At 39.0% G+C, this 24,066-nt stretch overlaps 1 protein-coding gene and 1 pseudogene across 1 annotated transcript in view; one reads left to right on the forward strand and one right to left on the reverse strand.

The window, feature by feature from the left end:
* LOC113113080 (uncharacterized) overlaps positions 1–19,885 on the reverse strand; it is an 83,281-nt gene extending 63,396 nt beyond the window's left edge. The window contains exons 1-5 of the mRNA XM_026279240.1: positions 19,693–19,885; positions 7,971–8,088; positions 7,712–7,887; positions 6,810–6,943; positions 6,539–6,710 (exon numbers count right to left, since the gene is read on the reverse strand). Of these exons, the coding sequence (XP_026135025.1) occupies positions 6,539–6,710; positions 6,810–6,943; positions 7,712–7,887; positions 7,971–8,088; positions 19,693–19,762 (670 nt within the window). The 5' untranslated portion in view covers positions 19,763–19,885. The remainder of the gene's footprint in view (positions 1–6,538; positions 6,711–6,809; positions 6,944–7,711; positions 7,888–7,970; positions 8,089–19,692) is intronic.
* LOC113113290 (uncharacterized) lies at positions 13,115–13,215 on the forward strand (annotated as a pseudogene).
* Positions 19,886–24,066: the final 4,181 nt, after the last annotated feature.

Below are 24,066 nucleotides of genomic sequence, written 5' to 3' on the forward strand. Positions count from 1 at the left end.
CTGCGATTTAAATTTCAAAGCCACTCATATAATGCAAAAACACTCAAGCAAGCAAAACACATGCAATGCGTGCATGTATTTGTACTGGTGCAGAATGAGAGGGTCAGTAGTAACCCACTGCCTAGCACATTACACACAAGCTGCTAGATTCATTTTTGCCAGAAAGTCATGTATGCCTAAGGTTGAAAAGAAATTATGTTTATGGTGAATGCCCCTATAAGTAGTCTTTTTTTTACGATTTAGTTTTAATCCATATGCGTGTGCTAAATGAGTGAACGTCAAAGATCACACAACAGAAGAGCACGAGTGTACTCGATCTCTCTCTCCCTCTCCCTACCCTTAAGTAACTTGTGTGTTGTTTTACTTGTTTTTGACATATCTGACTGAACTAAAAACTTTCCAGTGATGAAATGTATATTCAATCGACAAGCTCGCGTGTCTCCGCCACTGCGCACTCAATCCACTCAGTGTGCTTTATCAGCTCGTGCACATCAGCTATACATGCATTAATACTGAATGCTTAACATTATATTCATTGCATACATATCCTACGTAGACAACCTTAAATCTCTAATAACTCCATTCTGCTGTCTGTTGTTCTGTTGTCAGTGTTTCTTTGTCTGAATATGGCACTTATCACATACTGTGTGGTATTGGCGTATTTTAACGAGTACGAGTACAGGAGCTCGGTATCGGGCCCAATACTGATACCAATATCTGTGCATCCCTACCACAAACATTCATTGCCAAAGAAGCTGGCTGTTCACAGAGTGCTTTAATCGAGCATGTTAAAGGGTTTGTTCACCCAAAAATGAAAATTACGTCATTAATGACTCTCATGTCATTCCAAACCCATAAGACCTCCGTTCATCTTCGGAACACAGTTTAAGATATTTTAGATTTAGTACGAGAGCATGTTGAAGCATCGAAAATACATTTTGGTTCAAAAATAACAAAAACTACGACTTTATTCAGCATTGGCTTCTCTTCCGGGTCTGTTGTGAGCACGTTCACAACACTGCAGTGTAGTGATGTCCAGTTCGCGAACGAATCATTCGATTTAACCGGTTCTTCTTGAACCAGTTCTCCAAATCGAACTGAATCGTTTGAAACTGTGGGTGAATTGGTGGGTTTTTGTTATTAGACAAAATCATCACAATTATAAGAACCAAAGACTTAAACTACTTCAGTCTGTGTGCACTGAATTTATTTAGTACACAAGTTTCACAATTTGAGTTGAATAACTGAAATAAATGAACTTTTTCACGACATTCTAATTTATTGAGATGCACCTGTAGTTAAAAGTCTCTTACTGGCCTGTTTAAACAAGCTATCCATAAAACAAACAAAACAAGCCCTTGTAAATAAATAAGAATTATTATGAGATTGTCAAGCAAAATAGATTCAAGAATTTGAGTGAAATTCACAAGGAATGGACTGAGGCTGGGGTCAAGGCATCAAGAGCCACCACACACAGAAGTGTCAAGGAATTTGGCTACAGTTGTCATATTCCTCTTGTTAAGCCACTCCTGAACCACAAACACCAGAGGTGTCTTACCTGGGATAAGGAGACCGAAATTCGGTTGACATCCATAGTTTTAACGACATCACACACATCCGTGTCACCGAAATCGTCTGATGCAGAAGACAACGGGGTGAAATATTTAGTCTTTTCGTCCACCACTGAAAAGGGCGCATGTGAAGTAATCCCAGACGTATTATGGGGAATGCTGCTACCATTAGACCTAAAAGTCTGAGGCACAATCTCGTTGTCACTGTGCGACCCGCTTTGAAGCGCTTGCACGCATGACGCAATCGACTGAGCGTGCGGGAGAGATAGCTTTGTCCAATTCTATTCCCAGAAAGGTTATCCGTTGAGGGGGGATTAAAACACTTTTCTGGAAATTCGTGCTGAAACCCAGGCTGTTTAAGTGATTCAGCACAAGATCCCGATGAGAGTGTGCTTGAGTCTGCAATTGCCCTAACACCAGCCAATCGTCTATGTAGTTCAAAACACGAACGCCCTGGAGCCGCAACAGGGCCACAGCTGCGTCCATGCATTTTGAAAAAGTACAGGGAGCTAGAGCTAAGCCAAAGGGAAGAACGCGGTACTAATACATTTTTCCCTTTAAAGCGAATCTGAGGAACTTCCTGTGTCTCTTGATGATCTGAATATGAAAGTATGCATCCTTCAGATCGATCGTGACAAACCAGTCGTTTGGTTGAATCTGAGACAAAATTGACTTTACCTTCAACATCTTGAATTTGCTCGTCCTGAGTGCAAGATTCAGACGGCATAAATCCAGAACGGGTGGCAATCCGCCGTCTTTTTTTGGTACCACAAAATAACGGCTGTAAAACCCTGCCTCCATCTCAGAGGGGTGTACTTCTATAGACCCTTTGCTCAGCAGAGTTGACATCTCCTGTCGCAGCACCGCTATTTCCATCGGTTTCACCGGCGTGGAAAGAATTTCGCGGAAAGGAGGCAGGCCTCTTCGAAACTGAATGGTGTATCCGTGACAAATTGTGCGTTACACCCATTGAGAAATGTCGGGCAAGCGTTCCCACACGGCCCGAAACAATACTAGCGGTCTCAAAATTTCCGCTTCCTGCAACGCTGTCATACACGTTAAAATGTCCGGGCACGAAAGGCCTGCGGCGTTCGTGCACAGGGGAAGTGTATGCATAAGAGCCATTGCGTCCCGTTGTGTATAATCCTGAAATGTGTCCACAGCAGGAATTAGGCCAAAAGATTGAACATCGGGCTCTGCTACTAGCGAAAAGCGGCGGCTGTGCGAGCCGTCAAACGGGTCGTCTGTGCAGGAACCTTGAATCGCCCCTCGAATTCTGAAAGCTGGATTGCGCAGAGTGTCTCAGGGAACATTTGCCGTTACAATTCAATCCAATGCTGCTCGAAGCGCTGTTTGCTGCGAGACAGTCAATGTTAGAGCGTGGGGACTGCAGTGAGAGGATTGGATGTGCATTAGCAGTCCAACAGCACTCTCTGGTGGAGGGCACAATTCCTGGCGAACAGGAAGGAAGCGCATGCGTCAAAGTTGCTGCGTTTCGTTGTTTATAATCCTGAATGGTATCCACGGCAGGATTTAATCCAACAAGATAAACATCGGGCCACGCCACTAGCGAGAATGCGGAAGCTGTGTGAGCCGTATAAACTGGCCATCTTTGTCAGCCTCTTGTGCCGTCCCTTAAACTCTGAAGGCTGGATAGTGCAGAGTGTCTGAGGGGGCGCTCAAATGATAGCTCAGTCCAATGATGCTCAAGGTGCCTTTGTAGCGAGACAGTCAATGTTAGAGCGTGGGGACTGCAGTGAGAGGGTTGGATGTGCATTAGCAGTCCAACAGCACTCTCTAGTGGAGGGCACAGTCCCTGGCAAACATGAAGGAAAGTGCATTCGTCAAACTCGCTGTGTTTCGTTGTGTATTATCTTGAAGCGCATCCATGGCAGGATTTAATCCAACAAGATAAACATCGGGCCACGCCGCTAGTGAGAACGTGGCAGCTGTGTGAGCCGTCATAAACTGGCCATCTTTGCCAGCCTCTTGTTCCGTCCCTCAAACTCTGAGGGCTGGATTGTGCAGAGTGTCTGAGGGGGCGCTCAAATGATAGCTCAGTTCAATGACGCTCGAGGTGCCTTTGCTGCGAGACAGTCAATGTTAGAGCGTGGGGGTTGAGGACGAGAGGCTTTCTCATTAAGAACCACCATAAAGAGAAGTAAATTTGCAGAAATTAGACACGACTCAATACGCCTTCGATGAGACTTTAGGCCGCGGCCGAGTTAGATGCGATCCGTTCGGCTAGAGAGTTAGTCAAAAACGGCATTGCTGTATAACAGCAGTCCGCCATGTCAGTCAATGGTGGCGAAACCCGCGGCGTTCGTGACGTGTGCTGATTAAGGCTGCTTCCAGGACTTCGAAACCTCTTGATGGAGGTCCGTGAGAAGGGTAGCGGCTCACGGGGGGGGATAGTTTATCCACCACGCGGGTAGCCACATAAATAGCTCACTGAGGAAGGGGAGGCGTGTTTCTCCTGTCCGCTCAGAGGGAGAGAACAGCGTATGCCAGCCAGAGCCTACTCTGAGTTCGAAGCCGCAGTTGGACAAACATAGTTTGAAAAAGCGAATCTGCTGATTAATACGCTCGAGTGGGGGAGAGCGAGCAAGTGGAAAAACTCCAGTGCATCACTGTATTCATAGTCAAGCCGAACATATCGCCCCTAACCAACACCTCGTGCGGGGCCTCGGCAACCGCAGAAGCGAAACAGTGGGGGTTAGACGCGAGGTGACTTATAGAAATACACTCCAGAGTGCGGATTCTTTCTTTCTTTTTTTTTTACTGTAGCCGTAGGCTATCACGGAGAGAACATGTAGAGAGGCTGCTAACGAATTATATGGCTCTTACCTTTCGTTGACTCATCGCATCCGCGAAGAGGAGTTAACACTGCTCGTAGAAACCGCTGGAGAACGCGAGATGAATCCTAGGGCACAGATGATTCGCTTCCCTGAAGGAATGAAATCTGAGCGAAATGGCATGCGGCACCCAGGTATATAATGCGTACGCATGCGTAGGGTGGTGCCAAGCGCTATTTGGCCAATAGGATTGGCGGGATGGTATAGGGCTTCAGACATTCTTCACACCGAGGGGTGTTCCCATATCAAGTGAAGTCACCACAGCATTGACGTGACCTATGAAAGGGAACCATGCTTCCACTTCACCAAACAGTTCTCTCCTTCCTCTACTACCTCACTGGGATTTAAGCTAGATGAGAAAATCTATTTAGGTTCCCTAGAGGACAGGAGTAGTACTACACCCTACTAAAACCATAGTAACAGAACTAAAACAGTGAATCATTTTGAAAAGTAAGTGGTTCAATGGATTTGAAGCTTTGAAATGGTTTGTTTCTCCCATCACTAAGCAAATAAAGGTGTGCAGGACTACTAATTACAAACAGGTGTGTCGAAGCAGAGTTGGAACTTAAGTCTAAAGGAAGGTAACTCTTCAGGAGTAGGGTTGGAAAAACCTGGGGCCATTCGTATAAAGCCACTCAGAGTAAATGTTTTGTCTTAAGTGTGTTTCAAAACACTTAAGACTTACTTGTTATACTTAAAAATAAGAGTGATTCATGAAGTTAAGACTAGGTCTCAGCTGCTAAATTATTTAAAAGAGGTGGAGAGGTCTCCAACCTAGTTAGTAGTAACAAGATGGCAGCAAAGAGGAGACACACTTTTCAACACAATTTTCAATGAAGATACAATGTATTGGAATTGTATGATGATATGGACATGATCAAACGATACAAATTTGATTGTCAAGATAGTTAATTATTTTTGTATATGGCCAAGTAAGAAATGTAATTAATTCTTCCACTCTACAAATCAATGCTCTAACTGCAGAATTTAAAGTAGTGATTATTTATTTATTTTAAATTTTTGGCTGGAAAATGCAGCAAAGCACTAATGATGAGGGTCTTCACTGAAGTGGGTGTGGAGGGTTTTTTTTCTCAATGCTGTTAGATTACGCCATTATGTTATGATGAGTTAACTGATCTATATAAATATAAATTTAGATAAATGGGAGAGTCTTGGAATCTATATAAGGTTTGTCCAAGAAATAGATTTTGTTTCTAGGCGTTTGGAAAAGAAAAAGTCTCAGAAGGGGCGAGGACCATCGGACATCACTTTTGGCCACTACTATATGGCAGTTCTTTGACTGCTACTTTTATGAGGATTGTGGGCTTTCCTGGAATTGTTGGAGCCATTGATGGAACTGATGTTCACATCATTACTCCAACTGTAAATGAGGACACCAATAGCAATATACCAATAGAAAACTATTTCAAAGCATCAGTAACTATTTGTGATAATTTTGCTGACTGATTTCTGCTCACTCGCAAATTCTCTCATCTCAATGTATGTGCATTGTAATGCTGCGTTCAAGGCAGGTTTTTGAGCCGTAAGTCATGACTTCAAACCACGACTCACGACTTTGTAGCATTCCAGGCAAGTCACGCCAAACTGCATGAGCGCAAGGAATTGTAGCTAGATTATTAATTTTATTGCAACGATATATTGTCCTAAAGTCTATTTCTACAATGTATCACATGCATATACACTGCATCCGTAGGGGCTGCAATTGTAAGTAACTTTTTAGTAACTTACAATATTTATATTTCTATTAAAATAGTATCATATTAAATAACAGTCATATTAAGAATATTTTAAAACATGACATCCATATGTCATGTCTTGACTCCAAAATTGCCCTTTAACCTATGGTGTCTTAAACTGTAGTGAAGGTGATCATGTCTGCTCATTTAAAATCGAAAATGCACCACAATAAAAAGTAGGCCCATAATGCTCTCAAAAGGTCTCATGGATAAGTGTATGTGGAAAAGTCATTGAGGGAATGGTGGTGATTTCAAACAGCTCTCAAACAAACTCTTTTCTCACACACTGCCAGCAATTAATTGCATGACAAGAAATCTAGAAAAATTAACAACATTAAACTGGTAATGTTTTTACCGGTCTCAGGTAGCTGCTGAGGGACACAAATATTTCTGTAGGTATTCAAAGGGATACCAGCAATCTTCCCTTCAAACTTCAGCTCCACACACTGTCCAGCTGTGCTTTCATTCAGGTGGATTTTCACAGTGCACAGCTTGTCCTTCACAAAACATGAGTGTGAAAACTTTTGCTGTTGAAGGAGAAAAGAACAGAGTGAACAGTTCAACATCCTAACATGACTAACATTAAATGAAGGACACGAGCGAGTCTGTGTGACTGCTTTTCTAACCTCATCATGTGTGACTGTGTAGGTAAACCGTTCCTTCAGAATGTATTGCTTATGAAAAAAGAAAGGGTGATGAATGGACACTTCAATCATGTCTTTGTGGACAGACGTATTTACAGGCGGGAAGTCCAAAGAGCCTGAAAAAAGAAAAAGCCAATATAAGATAAAATAACAAGAAAAAAGTGGTTGCACTTTATTTTACAGTATGTGTACTAACATTTATATTATAGTGTACTTACAGTGTATTTATCTAAGAAAGTTCTGGTAACACAGGGTAACTACATGGGGTAGGGTTAGGTTTAGGGGTAGGTTCAGGGTTAGTACCTAGTTATTACATAGTTCTTGTAATTACAATAATAAGTACATTGTATGTACATGAGGAACAGGACTGTAAAATAAAGTGCTACCAAAATTATCTTGTAAAAGACTAAAGCAAATTAATTTCAACACTACAACAATATCTAAAAATATTTGCATTTCTGGAAGGAAATGGCAGCAGAGCTTGCAAGGCAGCAGAACGAGAGTTAAGTCTTTAAGGAAGTGCATTTTTTTTTTTTTAGGCTCTAATTCGGTAAATGAAATGCTGCTGTATAAGCATGAACATGATGCAGTGCTTTTCTCATTATAAGGCAGTTGTGTTGTTAAATAGATGCAGTAGAGAAAGGACAAATTAAGCAAATATCAGTGACATCAACACTGTCTGCTGAACACTGCTTTAAGGCAAGTCAATACTAGATTTATCAACTACACCAATGGTTTGGGCTGAAACTATACTAAACAATACTTAGAAAACGATCTTTAAAATGTCTGAGAAACTTAGTGTTTCATCATTAAAGGGCCTTGAAAACGCTGTATTAAACAGTAATACTGTTTCCATTTGATTAGGTTATACTTGGAGAACTTACATTTAGGGTTTTTCCCTGCAATAAAGTCTTGGCTGTAGGTGAATTTAATGGAGACGCTTTCTGATTTGTGTGGCCCATCATGTGCCGTCACCAACACTAAGTAGTTGTCACCCACATCACTGCTGTAGCTGCTGATATCAAGGTACGTCTGAGGGGTGTCAACGGTTTGGGAACCACTAGAGATAAATGGGATAGAAAGATTAAGCAATGTGATAATGAATAAGAAATGAAATAGTATCAGCTGCTTAGACACACAGACCTTAAATAACCTCCGATCTTTACACTGAATTTCAGCTGTTCGGTTGGGGTACTGTAGTTCCAGTAGAGGACATTCACAAAGTTGTGACAAACAACACTGACGTTTGTTGGAGAAGGAACTGTAGAAAAAAAAAGTAAGTCTATTAAAAAATCTATTAGTCTATTATACAAACTCAAATCCTTCCAATATTTCTCAATGGCTGCTGAAATGTAGAGGCATTTTTAAAACAGACATCCTCTTTTTAAGAAAATCTTAGACTAAATTTTGATTATTGCTTAAACACAATCACTTAGTTTTGGACACACATGAATTAATCTTATTATCTAAATATAAATGTTTAAAATAGGTGTCGAAAACAAATATGTATACATAGAGTCATGGCCAAAATTCCCCCCATTTTAAATTCTTATTACCCAATGAAAGGATACATTTTTGTGAATTATTTTAAATAAAAGATCAAAAGGATTAACAATGCAGATGAGTTTTCACAGCCTTCTTTGATCATATTTACCAAGGGTGCTGATATTTTTGGCCATGACTATATATATAAATAATAAAACATGCAGTATACAAGTGTCAAGCTTACAAGGAAACTACTTCAATAACCCCTAAAACCAGCCTGAACAGAGTGAAAGAGCAGCTAAAATCAGTAAACCAGTTTAGACTGAAAAATAAGTTTTCATATTTCAACACGGTAAATACAGTTATTCTACAGTTATACTTCTAATTGTGTTAATAGATTGTATGATTGGTAATGTATAATCTGTGGCTAATCTATTTAAGAGTCATAGTATTAAGATACAGTATATATAGGCCCTAGACAGATGTTTTATTTAAATGATCAACCATCATAATAGCCTGATATTTCAGGTCATACTAAACTGAGGAAGTGGCTTTAAGCATGTGCCGTCACAGGAAATGCAGGTCTTACTAAATATGAAGACTTAAAAAACATTCAGACCTGTTCATGGAAGTGTCCGTAACTTTTTATACACTGGTATGCATTGTTACTTTGGTACATTTAAAATCAAAACAAAAGCAAAACAGGGTTCTTAGCAAAAAAACACTGAAAATGAAAACAGAAAGAAGTTGCACACCTAGGCTACAAAAATACACAAATACACACAGTCATCTGTGCATGTTTTCATTTTGCTTTGGTACATATAAAATTGTTTATTATTATTATTATTATTATTATTATTATTAGGGACAAGCACATTAAAGGTCCTTATTGAGTTATTGTATCCATCCGCTGTCGTCTTCTTTTTCTTTCTTCATACATGGAAGTCTATGGCCACCCATAGAACCACTTGGGCAAAATATATTAAATTTGGCACACAGATAGAGGACAGTCTCATCATTAGCCACAGCAAATTTGACATCTCTATCTCAAACTCTTTAGGATCACCCACAGGCCAAATTTGTTCTCATGTTTCTGCTAACAACTTTAATACGGCGAGGTCTTGAATCCCTTGGATTCATTGGCTCGTGCTGAGTTGAATGCACACCAAAATGTAAATTTCTATTTGAATTTTCCTAAAAAACAACTTTTTCTGAATTTGTCCAAGATATTTTATCCAATTTTCACCAATCTTGGATCTGATAATCTTAACAGTATTCTGGCAAAAAGTTATCAAAACTTTCTGATATAACAAACCATTTTTGTAAAGCAATTAACAAATTTTACTGAGTTTGTGCAAAAATGCATATCTCTGCAATGCTTTAACAAATTCTGATCGAGTAGATTAGGCACAGAACCTAATAATGGTCAAAACATTGTAAAAAAAAAAAAAAAAAAAACTTTCTGCTTATAGCTTCTGATCAGGGGTGCGTTTCCCAAAAGCATCATTAGCCAACTATGGTCGCAAGTTCTGTCATTACCAACGTAGTTCAACAATTCCTGAAACCATAGTTCAAACGAACATTCGCAAACTTCATCACAAAATTGTGTCATTGGAACGACAGCTCTTCACCTGTGGTTAGAAGCATAGTTCATTGTTGGTTGGTTTTGTTGACATCATTGATTGTGCCGCACCTGGAATGTATTCTATTCAAAGTTATCGACCCTATGTCCTATTCCTTTAAAAGATTTCACCATCCACTTTGAGTGATTTAAAAGACTTAGGGCCCTATCTTGCACCCAGTGCAATTGACTTTGTACACCGACGCATGTGTCATTCCTATTTTGCACCCACGCAAAGTGCGCTTTTCCCTTAACAGAAGACCGTCGCTAAACTAGTGAATGAACTTGCGCTCCCTAGGCGGTTCAGCGCAAAAAAGGAGGCGTGTTCCGGCGCAAACAATCCCTGGTGCTATTTTGCTGTTCCATTAAACAATTGCGCCACTGCGCCACACAAAACAGTCTAAAGTCAGTGGCGCGTTGCGCGTTGTTCATTATGCTATTTTAGGGGCGCATGCTTGACCATAATGTATAGCGTGCACAACGCGCATACACTTTGCTCATGTAATCTACACAGATGCAACAGTTATTTTTGCAAATCATAAATTCTTACACTAAAAAAATATTAACACATGAGATGACGGAAATCATGATGCTATTTTGGCTGGGTTTCTCCCATCCCCATACAACACAACTTCTCTGTCTTTCACTGCTCTTACAAGAACATCAGTCTCCTCGGCTGTGAACCGCTCCTGGCGTGCGCCTGGTAAATACGCCATAATAATATCAATCCATAATGGAACTTGCGCACCTGCTTTTAAAGGGAATGTTGGATGACGCTCTGATTGGTTTATTTCACGATACGCCCAAACCACACCTATGAATAATGAAGCTACTTCAGACCAACCCATTTTAGATTTGCGCCGGGCGCAAGAGCCATTTATCCCGCCGGGGAAATAGCAACAGCGCCGAGACCCGCCCACAAAGTTACTTGCGCTTCGCGCTTTGACACTTGCATTTCAAATCGTTAAAATAGGGCCCTTAAAGTTGTGGTTTAAGTTTATTACCTAATTCACCTTCTTTATTATTATTACAAATTCAGTTTGAAACTATATAGCAGTGTGGCCCTCGCAATTATTATTTCTTCGAAGTGCCCTCTGAAAGCATTAATGATGCCGATTGGAACACAGCCATCGTTTCGTTTGTGCGAAGAAACTGAGAGTTTGTCAAGAGTTCGTTTCTCATGTAACAATATTGGTGAAACAGTGTGTTAGAGGTTTTCACATATATTAAATATTAACACTTAAATCACAGTATTTTTATAGTAAACAAATGTACCAAAATAAAGTAACAAAAATGTATAAATGAGTGATTTGTTGTTTTTCCAGAATGAGAAAATATAATACTCCCTACATGTGTTTGTGTGTGAATGCATTTAGAGGTGTGGTTCTGGTCAAGACAATCTCCTGAACTGAAATTCAGAATGGGAAAGAAAGGTGATTTAAGCAATTTTGAGCGTGGCATGGTTATTGGTGCCAGATGGGCGGGTATTTTACAATCTGCTCAGTTACAGGGATTTTCACGTGCAACCATTTCTAGGATCTACAAAGGATCGTGTTAAAAGGGAAAAACATCCAGTATGTGGCAGTCCTGTGGGCGAAAATTCCTTGTTGATGCTAGAGGTCAGAGGAGAATGGGCCAACTGATTCAAGCTGACAGAAGAGCAACTTTGACTGAAATAACCACTTGTTACAACCAAGGTATGCAGCAAAGCATTTGTGAAGCCACAACACGCACAACCTTGAGGCAGATGGGCTACAACAGCAGAAGACCCCACCAGGTACCACTCATCTCCACTACAAATAGGAAAAAGAGGCTACAATTTGCATGAGCTCACCAAAATTGGACAGTTGAAGACTGGAAAAATGTTGCCTGGTCTGATGAGTCTTGATTCTGTTGAGACATTCAGATGGTAGAGTCAGAATTTGGCGTAAACAGAATGAGAACATTGATCCATCATGCCTTGTTACCACTGTGCAGGCTGCTGGTGGTAGTGTAATTGTGTGGGGGATGTTTTCTTGGCACACTTTAGGCCCCTTAGTGCCAATTGGGCATCGTTTAAATGCCATGGCCTACCTGAGCATTGTTTCTGACCATGCCCATCCCTTTATGACCAACATGTACCCATCCTCTGATTGCTACTTCCAGCAGGATAATGCACCATGACACAAAGCGTGAATCATTTCAAATTGGTTTCTTGAACATGACATTGAGTTCACTTTACTAAAATGACCCCCACAGTCACCAGATCTCAATTCAATAGAGCATCTTTGTGATGTGGTGAAACGGGAGCTTCGTGCCCTGGATGTGCATCCCACAAATCTCCATCAACTGCAAGATGCTATCCAATCAATATGGGCTAACATTTCTAAAGAATGCTTTCAGCACCTTGTTGAATCAATGCCACGTGGAATTAAGGCAGTTCTGAAGGCGAAAGAGGGTCAAACACTGTATTAGTATGCTGTTCCTAATAATCCTTTAGGTGAGTGTTTATAAATATGGAGATAGAAAGAGAGAGACACACACACAGTATATACACTGTTTGCAAAAGTACTTTTTAATGTTTTTAAGTGTTCATTTGATGCATATCGGCAAATAAACCGATATTTATAAACCAAATATTTAACAGAAATAATGTCAGATTAAACAAATGGTTTAAACTGCAATGGTGGCTGGATGCTGCACAGGTGTCAGGAGGTATGGGCGAAGAGGATATCCACTGTCTCCAGCAGCCAGCTATCACCAAAGCCATGCACCATCTTCAGCCACCTGTAAACTGCTGAAGTGGGCCACACAAAAGAGTCATGTGTGCTTCTATCACCCACCCATCAGGCATTAATAAACACCTTCATAAATTTCCAACAGCATAATAATGCATTGTAACTAACAACTGAATTTAAAGCCTTATTTCTTCTTATTGCCCTCTGAAGATGTGAAGCCTGATGTAAGAGGACCAGGCAGGAGGGGGCCTGATGTTACAGGGCTAGACTGGAGAGGGCCTGATGTTAGAGGCCCAGGGTGGAAAGGGCCTGATGTTGGAGGGCCAGACTAGAGGGGGCCTGATGTTGGAGGCCTGAACTTTGAAGGCAAAGGCCTGCTTCATGCGCATGTACAGTACAGACCAAAAGTTTGGACACACCTTCTCATTCAAAGAGTTTTCTTTATTTTCATGACTATGAAAATTGTAGTACTTACCATGATCAAGAAGGCGGTTCACCCAGGGCTTGTCCATTGCACTCTGGCCATACTGACCCCTGTGAATTCCCCAAATGTGAGAATCTCGACTGCTGAAATGTGGGAAGTCATGGCCTAATGGTTAAAGAATGAGACTTGCAATTGAAAGGTTGTAGGTTCGAGTCTTGGGCCTGCAGGAATTGTAGGTGAGGGGAGTGCATGTACCTTCAATACCACGACTAAGGTGCCCTTGAGCAAGGCACCGAACCCTCAGTTGCCCCCCGGGCGCCGCAGCATAAATGGCTGCCCACTGCTCCAGGTGTGTGTTCACTGCTCTGTGTGTGTGCACTTCGGATGGGTTAAATGCAGAGCACAAATTCTGAGTATGGGTCACCATACTTGGCTGAATGTCACGTCATGTCACTTTCAAGTAAAAAAAAAACCCCGATCTGAAGATGTATATGATTTTAAACAGACAGACTACCGGAGAAGGCATTGAGCGGGTAGCAGAGATAGGCTACACTACTTAATCTGCAGTGATCTGTCTGATTAGTCCTAACTAGTAACCAAAAACCATATAGACAAATGTGCATGTTATATATTTATTTTACGGCATGTATTTGTGAAAATTATTAGGCAGCCAGCACACACCACATAGAATAATGCTGCGCATTTCAAGGCACTTCAGTGAACCTGTTTTGTCAATGTTACAATATTTTTAATATATAATAATAAAGTACGACAGGTTTTTACTCAAGTCTTTACCACTTTATTAAAATGAACCATATCAAAACGTCAAATGTTCACTTCTCACAAGTCCTCTCATTCTCATAAAGGTTTGTAGTAAGTGGTCTCTTGCTCCATTAAGTAACAGAAAATGTTGGGAAGCGACACCTTTGTTCATTCCGTTGGGTCGTTTGTCAAGACACAGATACAGCACGGACAGTCCGACCCAATACATCTCAGCTTTTATACATATGTTGTTTTGTCGAGTGACAGAAATGATTTTATGTAGGCCATATTTGTACACAGGCCACATTATGTAGGCCACATTATGTAGTCTACACTATGTTTTTTCAGTGAGGGGGAAAGGACTGTTTTTTCCCCACGCCGAGTCCACCCACACAGCTATGTCACGCAACACCGAACAAGTCAATTTTCAGCTTTGAAAATAGCTGGACTTTATTATTTTCCAGCTCCTCCAAAAGAACTGCAATTTCATGCTTTAAAAATTATGGTTTTGGTGTAATTTTCATTAACACATGGCAGAATGGTAAGGAGACTTAAATAGGAAACATTGAACAAAATAAGCAACAGGTGTCCAAAACAATACAAAACAGTTTTTCAAAACCCATCTTTTTTTCAATTGTGGTTAAGTAGCCTATCAATATTAAATAAGAAATAGTATTTATATGAAATTGTGAAATTATTGACATTGGGATCAGAAAAGAGCACATTGTTTAACTCTGTGTGTGTATATAACATATTGCAGAACAAATATGGTGACATGCCAATCAGCTAATCAACTCAAAACACATGAAAAAGGTTTCCTGAGCCTTCAAAACAGTCTCTCAGTTTGGTTCACTAGGCTACACAATCATGGGGAAGACTGCTGATCTGACAGTTGTCCAGAAGACAATCATTGACACCCTTCACAGGGAGGGTAAGCCACAAACATTCATCGCCAAGGAAGCTAGCTGTTCACAGAGTGCTGTAACCAAGCATGTTAACAGAAAGTTGAGTGGAAGGAAAAAGTGTGGAAGAAAAATATATGAAACAAACCGAGAGAAGAGAGAGCCTTATGAGATTGTCAAACAAAATCGATTCAAGAATTTGAGTGAACTTCAAAAGGAATGGATTGAGGCTGGGGTCAACGCATCAAGAGCCACCACACACAGAAGTGTAAAGTAATTTGGCTACAGTTGTCGTATTCCTCTTGTTAAGCCACTCCTGAACCACAAACATCAGAGGTGTCTTACCTGGGATAAGGAGAAAAATAACTGGACTGTTGCCCAGTGGTCCAAAGTCCTCTTTTCAGATGATAGCCCAAGTTGCATGAAGTCCAGAGTTAAGTTTCCACAGTCTGTGATGATTTGGGGTGCAGTGTCATCTGCTGGTGATGGTCCATTGTGTTTTTTGAAAACCAAAGTCACTGTACCTGTTTATCAAGAAATTTTGGAGCACTTCAGCTTTTGGAAGATGATGATTTCATTTTCATTACCCACACTGCCAAAAAGAACCAAAAGTTGGTTAAATGACCATAGTGTTGGTGTGCTTGATTGGGCAGCAAACTCACCAGACCTGAACCCCACAGAGAATCTGTAGAGTATTGTCAAGAGGAAAATAAAAAACAAGAGACCAAAAAATGCAGATGAGATGAAGGCCACTGTCAAAGAAACCTGTGCTTCCATTCCACCTCAGCAGTGCCACAAACTGATCACCTCCATGTCACGCCGAACTGAAGCCAGTAATTCAAGCAAAAGGAGCCCCTACCTAGTACTGAGTATATGTTCAGTAAATTAACATACTTTCTAGAAGGGCAACAATTCACTAAAAATGTGTTTTTATTGATGCAATGAAGTATTCTAATTTGTTGAGATCGAGAATTGGTCTGTTTTTGTTAAATGTGAGGCAAAATCATCATTCTAATTTATTGAGATGCACCTGTAGTTAATAGTCTCTTACTGGCCAGTTTAAAGACCAGAGTTGGAACTTAAGTCTAAAGGAAGGTAACTCTTCAGGAGCAGGGTTGGAAAAACCTGGGGCCATTCGTATAAAGCCACTCAGAGTAAATGTTTTGTCATAACAAGATGGCAGCAAAGAGGAGACACGCTTTACAACACACTTTTCAAAGAAGATATGGCGTATTCGGAGTTATATGATGATATGGACATGATCAAACGATACAAATTTGATTGTCAAGAAAACACTGGACCAGTGTTGCCAAATGCTTTCAACTGAAAGTAGCTAAAACAGTCAGTAATGCTGCTAGATTATGTAATTATGTTATGATGAGTTCACTGATCTATATAAATATAAATATAGATCAACGGGAGATTCTTGGAATCTTGATAAGGTTTGTCCAAGAAATAGATTTTGTTTTCTAGGCTTTTGAAAAAGTCTCAGAAGGGGCGAGGACAATCGGACATCACTTTTGGCCACTACTATATGGCAGTTCTTTGACTGACTGTCAAGCCATGCTGCAAAAAACAAGCCACTTTTATGAGGATTGTGGGCTTTCCTGGAATTGTTGGAACTGATGTTCACATCAGCACTCCAACTGTAAACGAGGAGACCAATAGCAATATACCAATAGAAAACTATTTCAAAGCATCAGTAGCTATTTTTGATGATTTTGCTGACTGATTTCTGCTCACTCCCAAATTCTCTCATCATAAACAACAAAGTGCAAATGTATGTGCATTGTAATGCTGCGTTCAAGGCAGGTTTTTGAGCCGTAAGTCACGACTTCAAACCACGACTCACGACTTTGTAGTATTCCAGGCAAGTCACGCCAAACTGCATGAGCGCAAGGAATTGTAGCTAGATTATTAATTTTATTGCAACGATATATTGTCCTAAAGTCTATTTCTACCATGTATCACTTACATATACATTGCATCCGTTGGCAATATTATCCGTAGCGGCTGCCGTTGTTGTTTCGCGGACTATGTGACGTCAGAGCTGAAAAACATGGATTACGGGTTGCCTGGAATGTGGCACAAGTATAAGAGATTTATTCATCTAACAGTGTAGATAACTTCACTGATTATAATGGGAGTGTTTTTTTAAGTGCATAAACTCATGCTAGCCTGAAGTCAGTGATGATAATGTAAATGTTTTTTGCTAGTTTTCTGTAGCTGTTATTTGAATAACTGAGGAAATGTAAGCATTATAATTAGTAACTAGTAAATATTTATATTAAAATAAAAATTCAGTCATATTAAAAAAAATGGAGACATGACATCCATATTCTACTTGACTAAAAATATATATTGTGTAATTAATATACAGTATTACACTAATATTAGGCTGCTTTAGTTTAAAAGTTTAAAATAGAACTCTCAGTTAATTCACGTGCATCCATGCCCTTGTTTTCTTCACTGTAAGATGGCAGAAGTGACTCAACTGGAAACTGTAATGCATGGGCTCCGTGGAAAAAGCAACCTTTAAAAAAAAAAAAAGTAAGACTTGCAAATATGTTTGAGAACACTCCACCATTATAGAGAAGAGAAATTTAGAAAGCAGAAATACAATTTTTCTCGCAAGAAGTAGTTTGTGCTGCTAACAGAGTGCTAACGGTTAAGATTAGATGGGAAAGTATATAAGAATATACAGCCATGCCACAGAACCGAGATCACACAAACTTTTTCATTTCTCCCATCCTGTTTTGTTACTCTCCATTACTGTCTTCTGATCATGGCTCTGTCGTACATGTCCTGGGTGCAGGGGTTTAATAATAGCACTCATCCACTGAAGGGTGTTGCTTTGTTTGTTGTTTGTGTTGCTTGATTCTTAAAATGATTTTAACCCGAGAGTGACAGAGTAACACATCCATGTACACTAACAAACAAGGTTTAAGGTCACACTGATTTGCAGCTGTAACCACGTGCGATCAGTGACGTTTTCAGACCAGCTCAGATCAGACCTAACTGTGGTTTTACTGAGACAAAAGTGTGAAAATAAAACCAAAGACTATGCATTGCATTCTAGAACTGTACTCAAAACCTGGCCAGAACATTTCAGCATGTGACTGGCTGAACACAACAAGAAAAGAGAAGGGAGACATAAGAGAAAGATGTGAGGGAATGATAAGAGCAACAGGAAGGAAACGAAAGAGAGGTTCAACGCGCAAACACAGAAAGAAGAAAAACTTACACCCATTGTAATTCTAAACCAAAACATGAATTCACTCATTATAGAGACATACTGCAAACTGATACTAGTGACTTCAATAAAGATATGAGACCTGCTAAAGTCAAACGTGTGGGAATCTAGCTGAAACCCATGTGACAATCTGCAATTAGAGCAAGAGAAATGCAAGATCCAGATAACAGATCTTCAGACGCAGAAATAAATAGAAATACTAAGGTGTTTATCACTTACATATATTTGAGTGTAGCGTATATGGTGTACAGATTTGATAGGCATAAAGCAAACACTTAAAATATGCTTTACATAATAACGTAATAATCAACAATGACTCCACTTCCGATTCGTAAATGATATAGAGCTCTATTTCTCTCTTGCAGACGCTCATAAATCGATTAGCGTGCTGATGGACTACAGAAAGAGAGCAACACAGACATCCACTTCACCAGCCACCTTGTTTCGGGAATACTCTGTCTAGAGAGTCTGGAGAAGAAGAAAAAAACACTACAGAAGAAAAACTATTAAGCCATAAACCTAGCAGTATTTGGAAAAGAAAGAAAAAAACTCTGTGTGCCTCAAATATTTTATGAGACTGCAAATTATAATGCTAATAAAATATTACCAATATATAACAATAATTTAAGTGTATTGGCAAGTCCAAAAGTACTTTTGTAAAAACTTTGTGGTGCTAACTAAAGTATTTATTTACTGGTATTTAATAATTAGCAATTTTTTTTTTTTTTTTTTGTTATTATTTTTATGCCCACTAGACACTTTTCACACACACTGCTGTGTGTACATAATCCCACAAAAGACTCAAATATGTGTTTACATGCTCATGCACTTCAAATCATCCTGCACTATTCCTCAGCCAGCTGCTTGACTTACAGTATTTCTCTTAGCGCATGTACAGTATTATGGGAAGCATTCGTATAGTCTATATATTTTTCCTTTTCAGGCTATGTAGAAGTAAACATTTATATATAGTATATTCATATTCAAATCTGTAGGTTAGTTAGTGTACAGTGTTTATGTGTAGCCTTTGTATAGTTTGCTTTTATCTTATACAAAGGTTAACATTTATATTAAGTATTTAAAGTCAAAATCTGACATTAGGCTTCCCCTTCCCCCAGAAAATAATACTTGTTTTTATTTATTTATTTATTTTTTTAAGCGGAAAAGAGGAAAAGGAAAATTTTTGGTACAATACAAATAAATCTCCACAATTTTTTGGCTCCCTCATGCCTGAAAACAACAGCAGTAAAACTGAAAGGGGATCTTTAACTGTTATTGCCAATACCCTCACAATACACACACAGGCTCATGACAAGTTGTCTAAACAAACGTTTTAAACAACCAAATGTGAACTAGTTTGAATCCCAAGGGATTTGAAATTTAAATAGTTTAAGACTATATAAAATAGTATAATATAAAAAAAAAAAAAAAAAATTATAGCCTATATATAAAAAAAAAAAAACCTTCCTGGCAGGGGAATCATAATTGTAATATCCAGTATGTTCCTGCTATCAGAAACTATCTGCGCATTTAAATAATATAAAATAAGATATTTTATAAAAATGGACTGTTTAGAATGTCATTTATTTTAATAAAACATGAACGCATGCTTCATATCTTGTGGATACACACGATCGGACAGATAAACTGATCAGAGAAACTGATACAACGACGTGCATGAGAGACTTCAGCAATACTCACCAAAACCAAAGACTCCTGCGAACAGTAATGCATGAAAAACACCAAACTCAAATACAAGATGCTTCGGCATTGTGTTAAATCGGTTTTCTAAAACGGTGCAGGGCGATTTCAGAGGTATTTCCTAAACCCAAGCAGCATTTCGTGAGCCGGCTCGAGTCCGTGTATCTCTACTCACTTGCTCTCATTCATCTGGACTTGCTCTTGATAGGGTTGCCAAATATTGCATTATTGTCCGACAAAGCAACAAGGCGATCGGTTCGTGCTTTAATACATTATATATGGATCATATGGACACACACACACACACACACACACACACACACACATATATATACTCAATCCCAGCAGCTGAGTCCTTCTTCAAGAATCATCTTAAAACACATCTCTTCCATTTTTATTTGACCCTCTAACTTTAACACTCACTATTCTAATTCTATTCTTTAAAAAAAATCTAACTACCTTTCTATTCTTTTTGTATTCTATTTTCTTTTAATTTATTATGCAGTTGTATGTGTGTGTGTGTGTGTGTGTGTGTGTGTGTACGTGTAAATATCTCTAACACTAGCTTGCTCTATTCTTTTTTATATTCTATCTGTTTTCTTTTTATTTATTATATTATTTAAAATCCCATCCTACGTGTACTGTGTTAACCTAAATGAGACTTGTTATATCACTTATATATCATTGCTCTTTTTGTTGTTTTTGATTGCTTCCACTGTCCTCATCTGTAAGTCGCTTTGGATAAAAGCGTCTGCTAAATGAATAAACGTAAATGTAATATATACATATTATTAAATATGAATTCTCCTGACATGGTGAATCGTTGTATTTTGATATTTTCAATTTTTAAGAAATCTGGCAACCCGGTAAAATAATACATCCGGTGCTTTCCACCTTTGCTGATAAATTACAAAGTACCATATCATCCCTCAAGCAAAACGCATTCATGAAAGTCATCTTACCTGAATGCCTGGTAACACAGCAAAAAGAATACACATAATCCATTATATTAGGGAGAGGGCCTTTACTGACAGACTTTTCCTGCAGTAATAATTTCTAAGTGTGGATTCAGTTATTTTAGAAGTCATGCTTAATTTAAAACATTTATCAAACATTTATCTACTGTTATTGCCAAGGAAAAGTTTATTAAACACACATTGATCCAATAGCCTGCAACAGCGACTGTTAGTGACTGAGTGACAATGTGTGGCAAACCTTGGATGGGTCAAACGCAGAGAACCCATTCTGAGTATGCGTTACCCAGGGCCGTGCAGAGACCTTTGGAGGGGCAGGTGCTCAAAGTATAAAAGGGGCACATGGAACAAGGCTTTAAATAGCGCGGTTCAAAATAGCAATACAGCAATATATTGTGATGCATTCCTTGCCGATTTGCGTATCGATATGGATGATTATGTATTGATATGGCAGCAAATGCTGTGATGCAGTTTTGAAAAAGAAAAATATTAGAAGAGACAATTTTAAGTTTAAAAGTAACAAAAAGAAAAATGATTTCCACCTAATAATAGCTCTGGGATTAGAAACTGAAATGTCTTAAATTGTCCCAACCTAATGGCTTTTTCTTCTCTGTTCTACAGAATAATTAAGAACAGCTGTTATAGTAAAAACTACAGAAAACACTCTACATTTTCCTCTTCCTCACCAGCCTCTGTCTCCTGGATTGCTTACCTGCTCTTTCTGTCACTTGTGCGTCTACATTTGCCTCTTTTTCTTCCTCTATCTCCATCTCCTCATTTGATATTACTTTCCAGTCTCTGTCCATCTAGGAACAAGGCACTATCTACTATTTCATTATCAATCTATTATTTTAACCATCATTACTATTCTTGCACCTAATCAATAAGTCCACCTTAAATATTGATACAAAACAATAAACAACTGAGTCATGCTATGAAAGCACTGTATAACTTATATAGGCTTATGTTTTATTTATTTTTCCTTTTTATTCAAAACAATTCCAAACATGCTTAATATATCAGGAAATATCTCGATTCTCAAATGTGTAAGTAAACGCGTTTTGCACCTTTATAGATTGTTATTTGATCAATAAATGGAAAGGTAGTGTAATCTATTAACTACACATAAAACCCCGACTTTTTACTTAAGTGCCATATCATGCCATAAAATATTTTTAATACAACTGAATTTGCATTTAATGTACATTTTAATAACAATATTGTAAGTTACTTATTTTAACATTCAGTCTAGCCAGAGTTCAGGCACTCTCAAAAACTCCCATTAAAATCACTGAAGCATTTTACATTACATTATGCACATCAGGAATTTTTTTTTTTCGTTTTTTCTCTCTCTCTCTCTGAAGAAAGAATTCGCTAAATAATTCAGTCAGCAAACAAGTAAAAAAAAACAGCGCGTTTCATGATGACTCTTCTGCACGTCTCCGATTGGCCATTGCATTCGCGCAACAGAACCGTTGATTGGTTATCATCATGAAGCGTTGTACGAACGTCTCTGGCTCATAGGCTAGTGACAAATGGTCAAAAAGTGCTTTAGTTTTCGAGATACCCCTACCGGAGGTAGAACTAAACCCAACAATGTTTTTCCTCATCTCTAAGGTCTCCCATATATGAAATGGATTCTTGGCTAAAAATATTTTACTGCTAAGATTGTTAAATTAACAGATATTGTTATACACCACAAAACCAATAAAGGACTAAAATATAGCCTGTCCGTATGGGAGTTAAGGCATATAAACTAATGCAGATCAATCACACAAGCTCTGAGAGCATGTTTGTAGTCAGGAAGTTGATTTAACTACTAGAAAAGACTGGATGTGAATATCTTGATGTATGGAATAAATAGACACATGTAAACACATATCTAAAATAAGCGGACATGCACAAATTTAATATCTATGCAGAATGTTTTCATTTACTTTGTGCTTGCTTTGCCTGGCATTATCATAGAAACACATATGATGGCTTGTTGGTGGGGTTGTGCTGAATCCAGCAATACCAAATATGTAAATATATGATAAAAGAGAAGTGTTCTGTCACTCAATGTATGAGGTTTCCAAAATGAAAGAATGCTGGACAAAATAGCCTCAAGTCCAAATCAGATTAACAGTGTTGAGAAGAATGTTGACAAATTCATGGTTACTGCAAAGTAACTTACATTAGGTAAGTGCTGATCTATATTTATGATACATTTACTAATAATACATTTCATAAGGCACAGTATACTATACAATTCATATGAACCACAGATCCAATTGAATCAGGTTAACATTGGAATGGAACACCTTTATTAAAATATCGTCACTGTCAGGCAGAATCCTCGCATGTCCAAATTTTGTCTATTTCATATTTTTTCACAATTCAATGCTATTGGTCAAACCCCACGTGGTAAACAATCTAAAGTGTTGAAAATAGATTGAGAGCAAATCTCTTAACTCCATTGGACACTTCAACTGTCTGAGAATCCTCGTAACGCCACCTCTTCTTCACTCCGCGGCAGGAGGTTCCACGGCATTTTGTGTCCTCAGGATTTAAAGTCGCAACGATTGAGAAATCCTCGGTCATTTAGTGACTTATATACGAGTAAAAGTACTTTAAAATCAATCCTATATTTAACTGGAAGCCAGTGTAAGGACCTGAGGACTGGTGTGATATGCTCAGATTTTCTGGTTCTAGTCAGAATCCTGGCAGCAGCGTTCTGGATGAGCTGCAGCTGTCTAATGGTCTTTTTGGGAAGGCCGGTGAGGAGCCCATTACAATAGTCCACCCTGCTGGTGATAAAGGCATGAACAAGTTTCTCCAAGTCTTGGCTGGAAACAAAACATCTAATTCTTGCAATGTTTTTTAAATGATAGTATGCTGATTTAGCTACTGCTTTGACATGACTACTGAAACTCAGACCGCTCTCCAGAATCACACCAAGATTCCTGACTTGATTTTTAGTTGTTTGACCCCTAGAGTCAAGGTATGCGTTCACCTTGAACACTTCATGTTTGTTTCCAAATGCAATGACTTCAGTTTTTTCCTTGTTTAGCTGAAGAAAGCTCTGGCACATCCAACTATTAATTTTATCAATGCATTGGCAGAGGGAGTCAATAGGCGGATTGACTTCATTGTTTATGTTTGTCGCGTTGCATCATGGGAATCGTGTGGCAGGAAACACCGCTAGATACCTGTAATTTGATTTTTTTGCACGTTTGGAGGAGGATTTAGAGAAGAGGATGGTTCACTCTTGCTGTGTGGTCGATTGTACGGTTAGTTGGGGGCCTGATAAAAAGTTTTTTCGAATTCCCTCCGAAAAGGATAGCGAAAAATGAAAGAAATGGTTGCGTGCAATTAGGCGATTGAACCTGGACGTTCCGAAGAAAGCCTGCAGCTTCTG

This window comes from Carassius auratus, chromosome 13, assembly GCF_003368295.1.
Source record: "Carassius auratus strain Wakin chromosome 13, ASM336829v1, whole genome shotgun sequence".
NCBI lineage: Eukaryota > Metazoa > Chordata > Actinopteri > Cypriniformes > Cyprinidae > Carassius > Carassius auratus.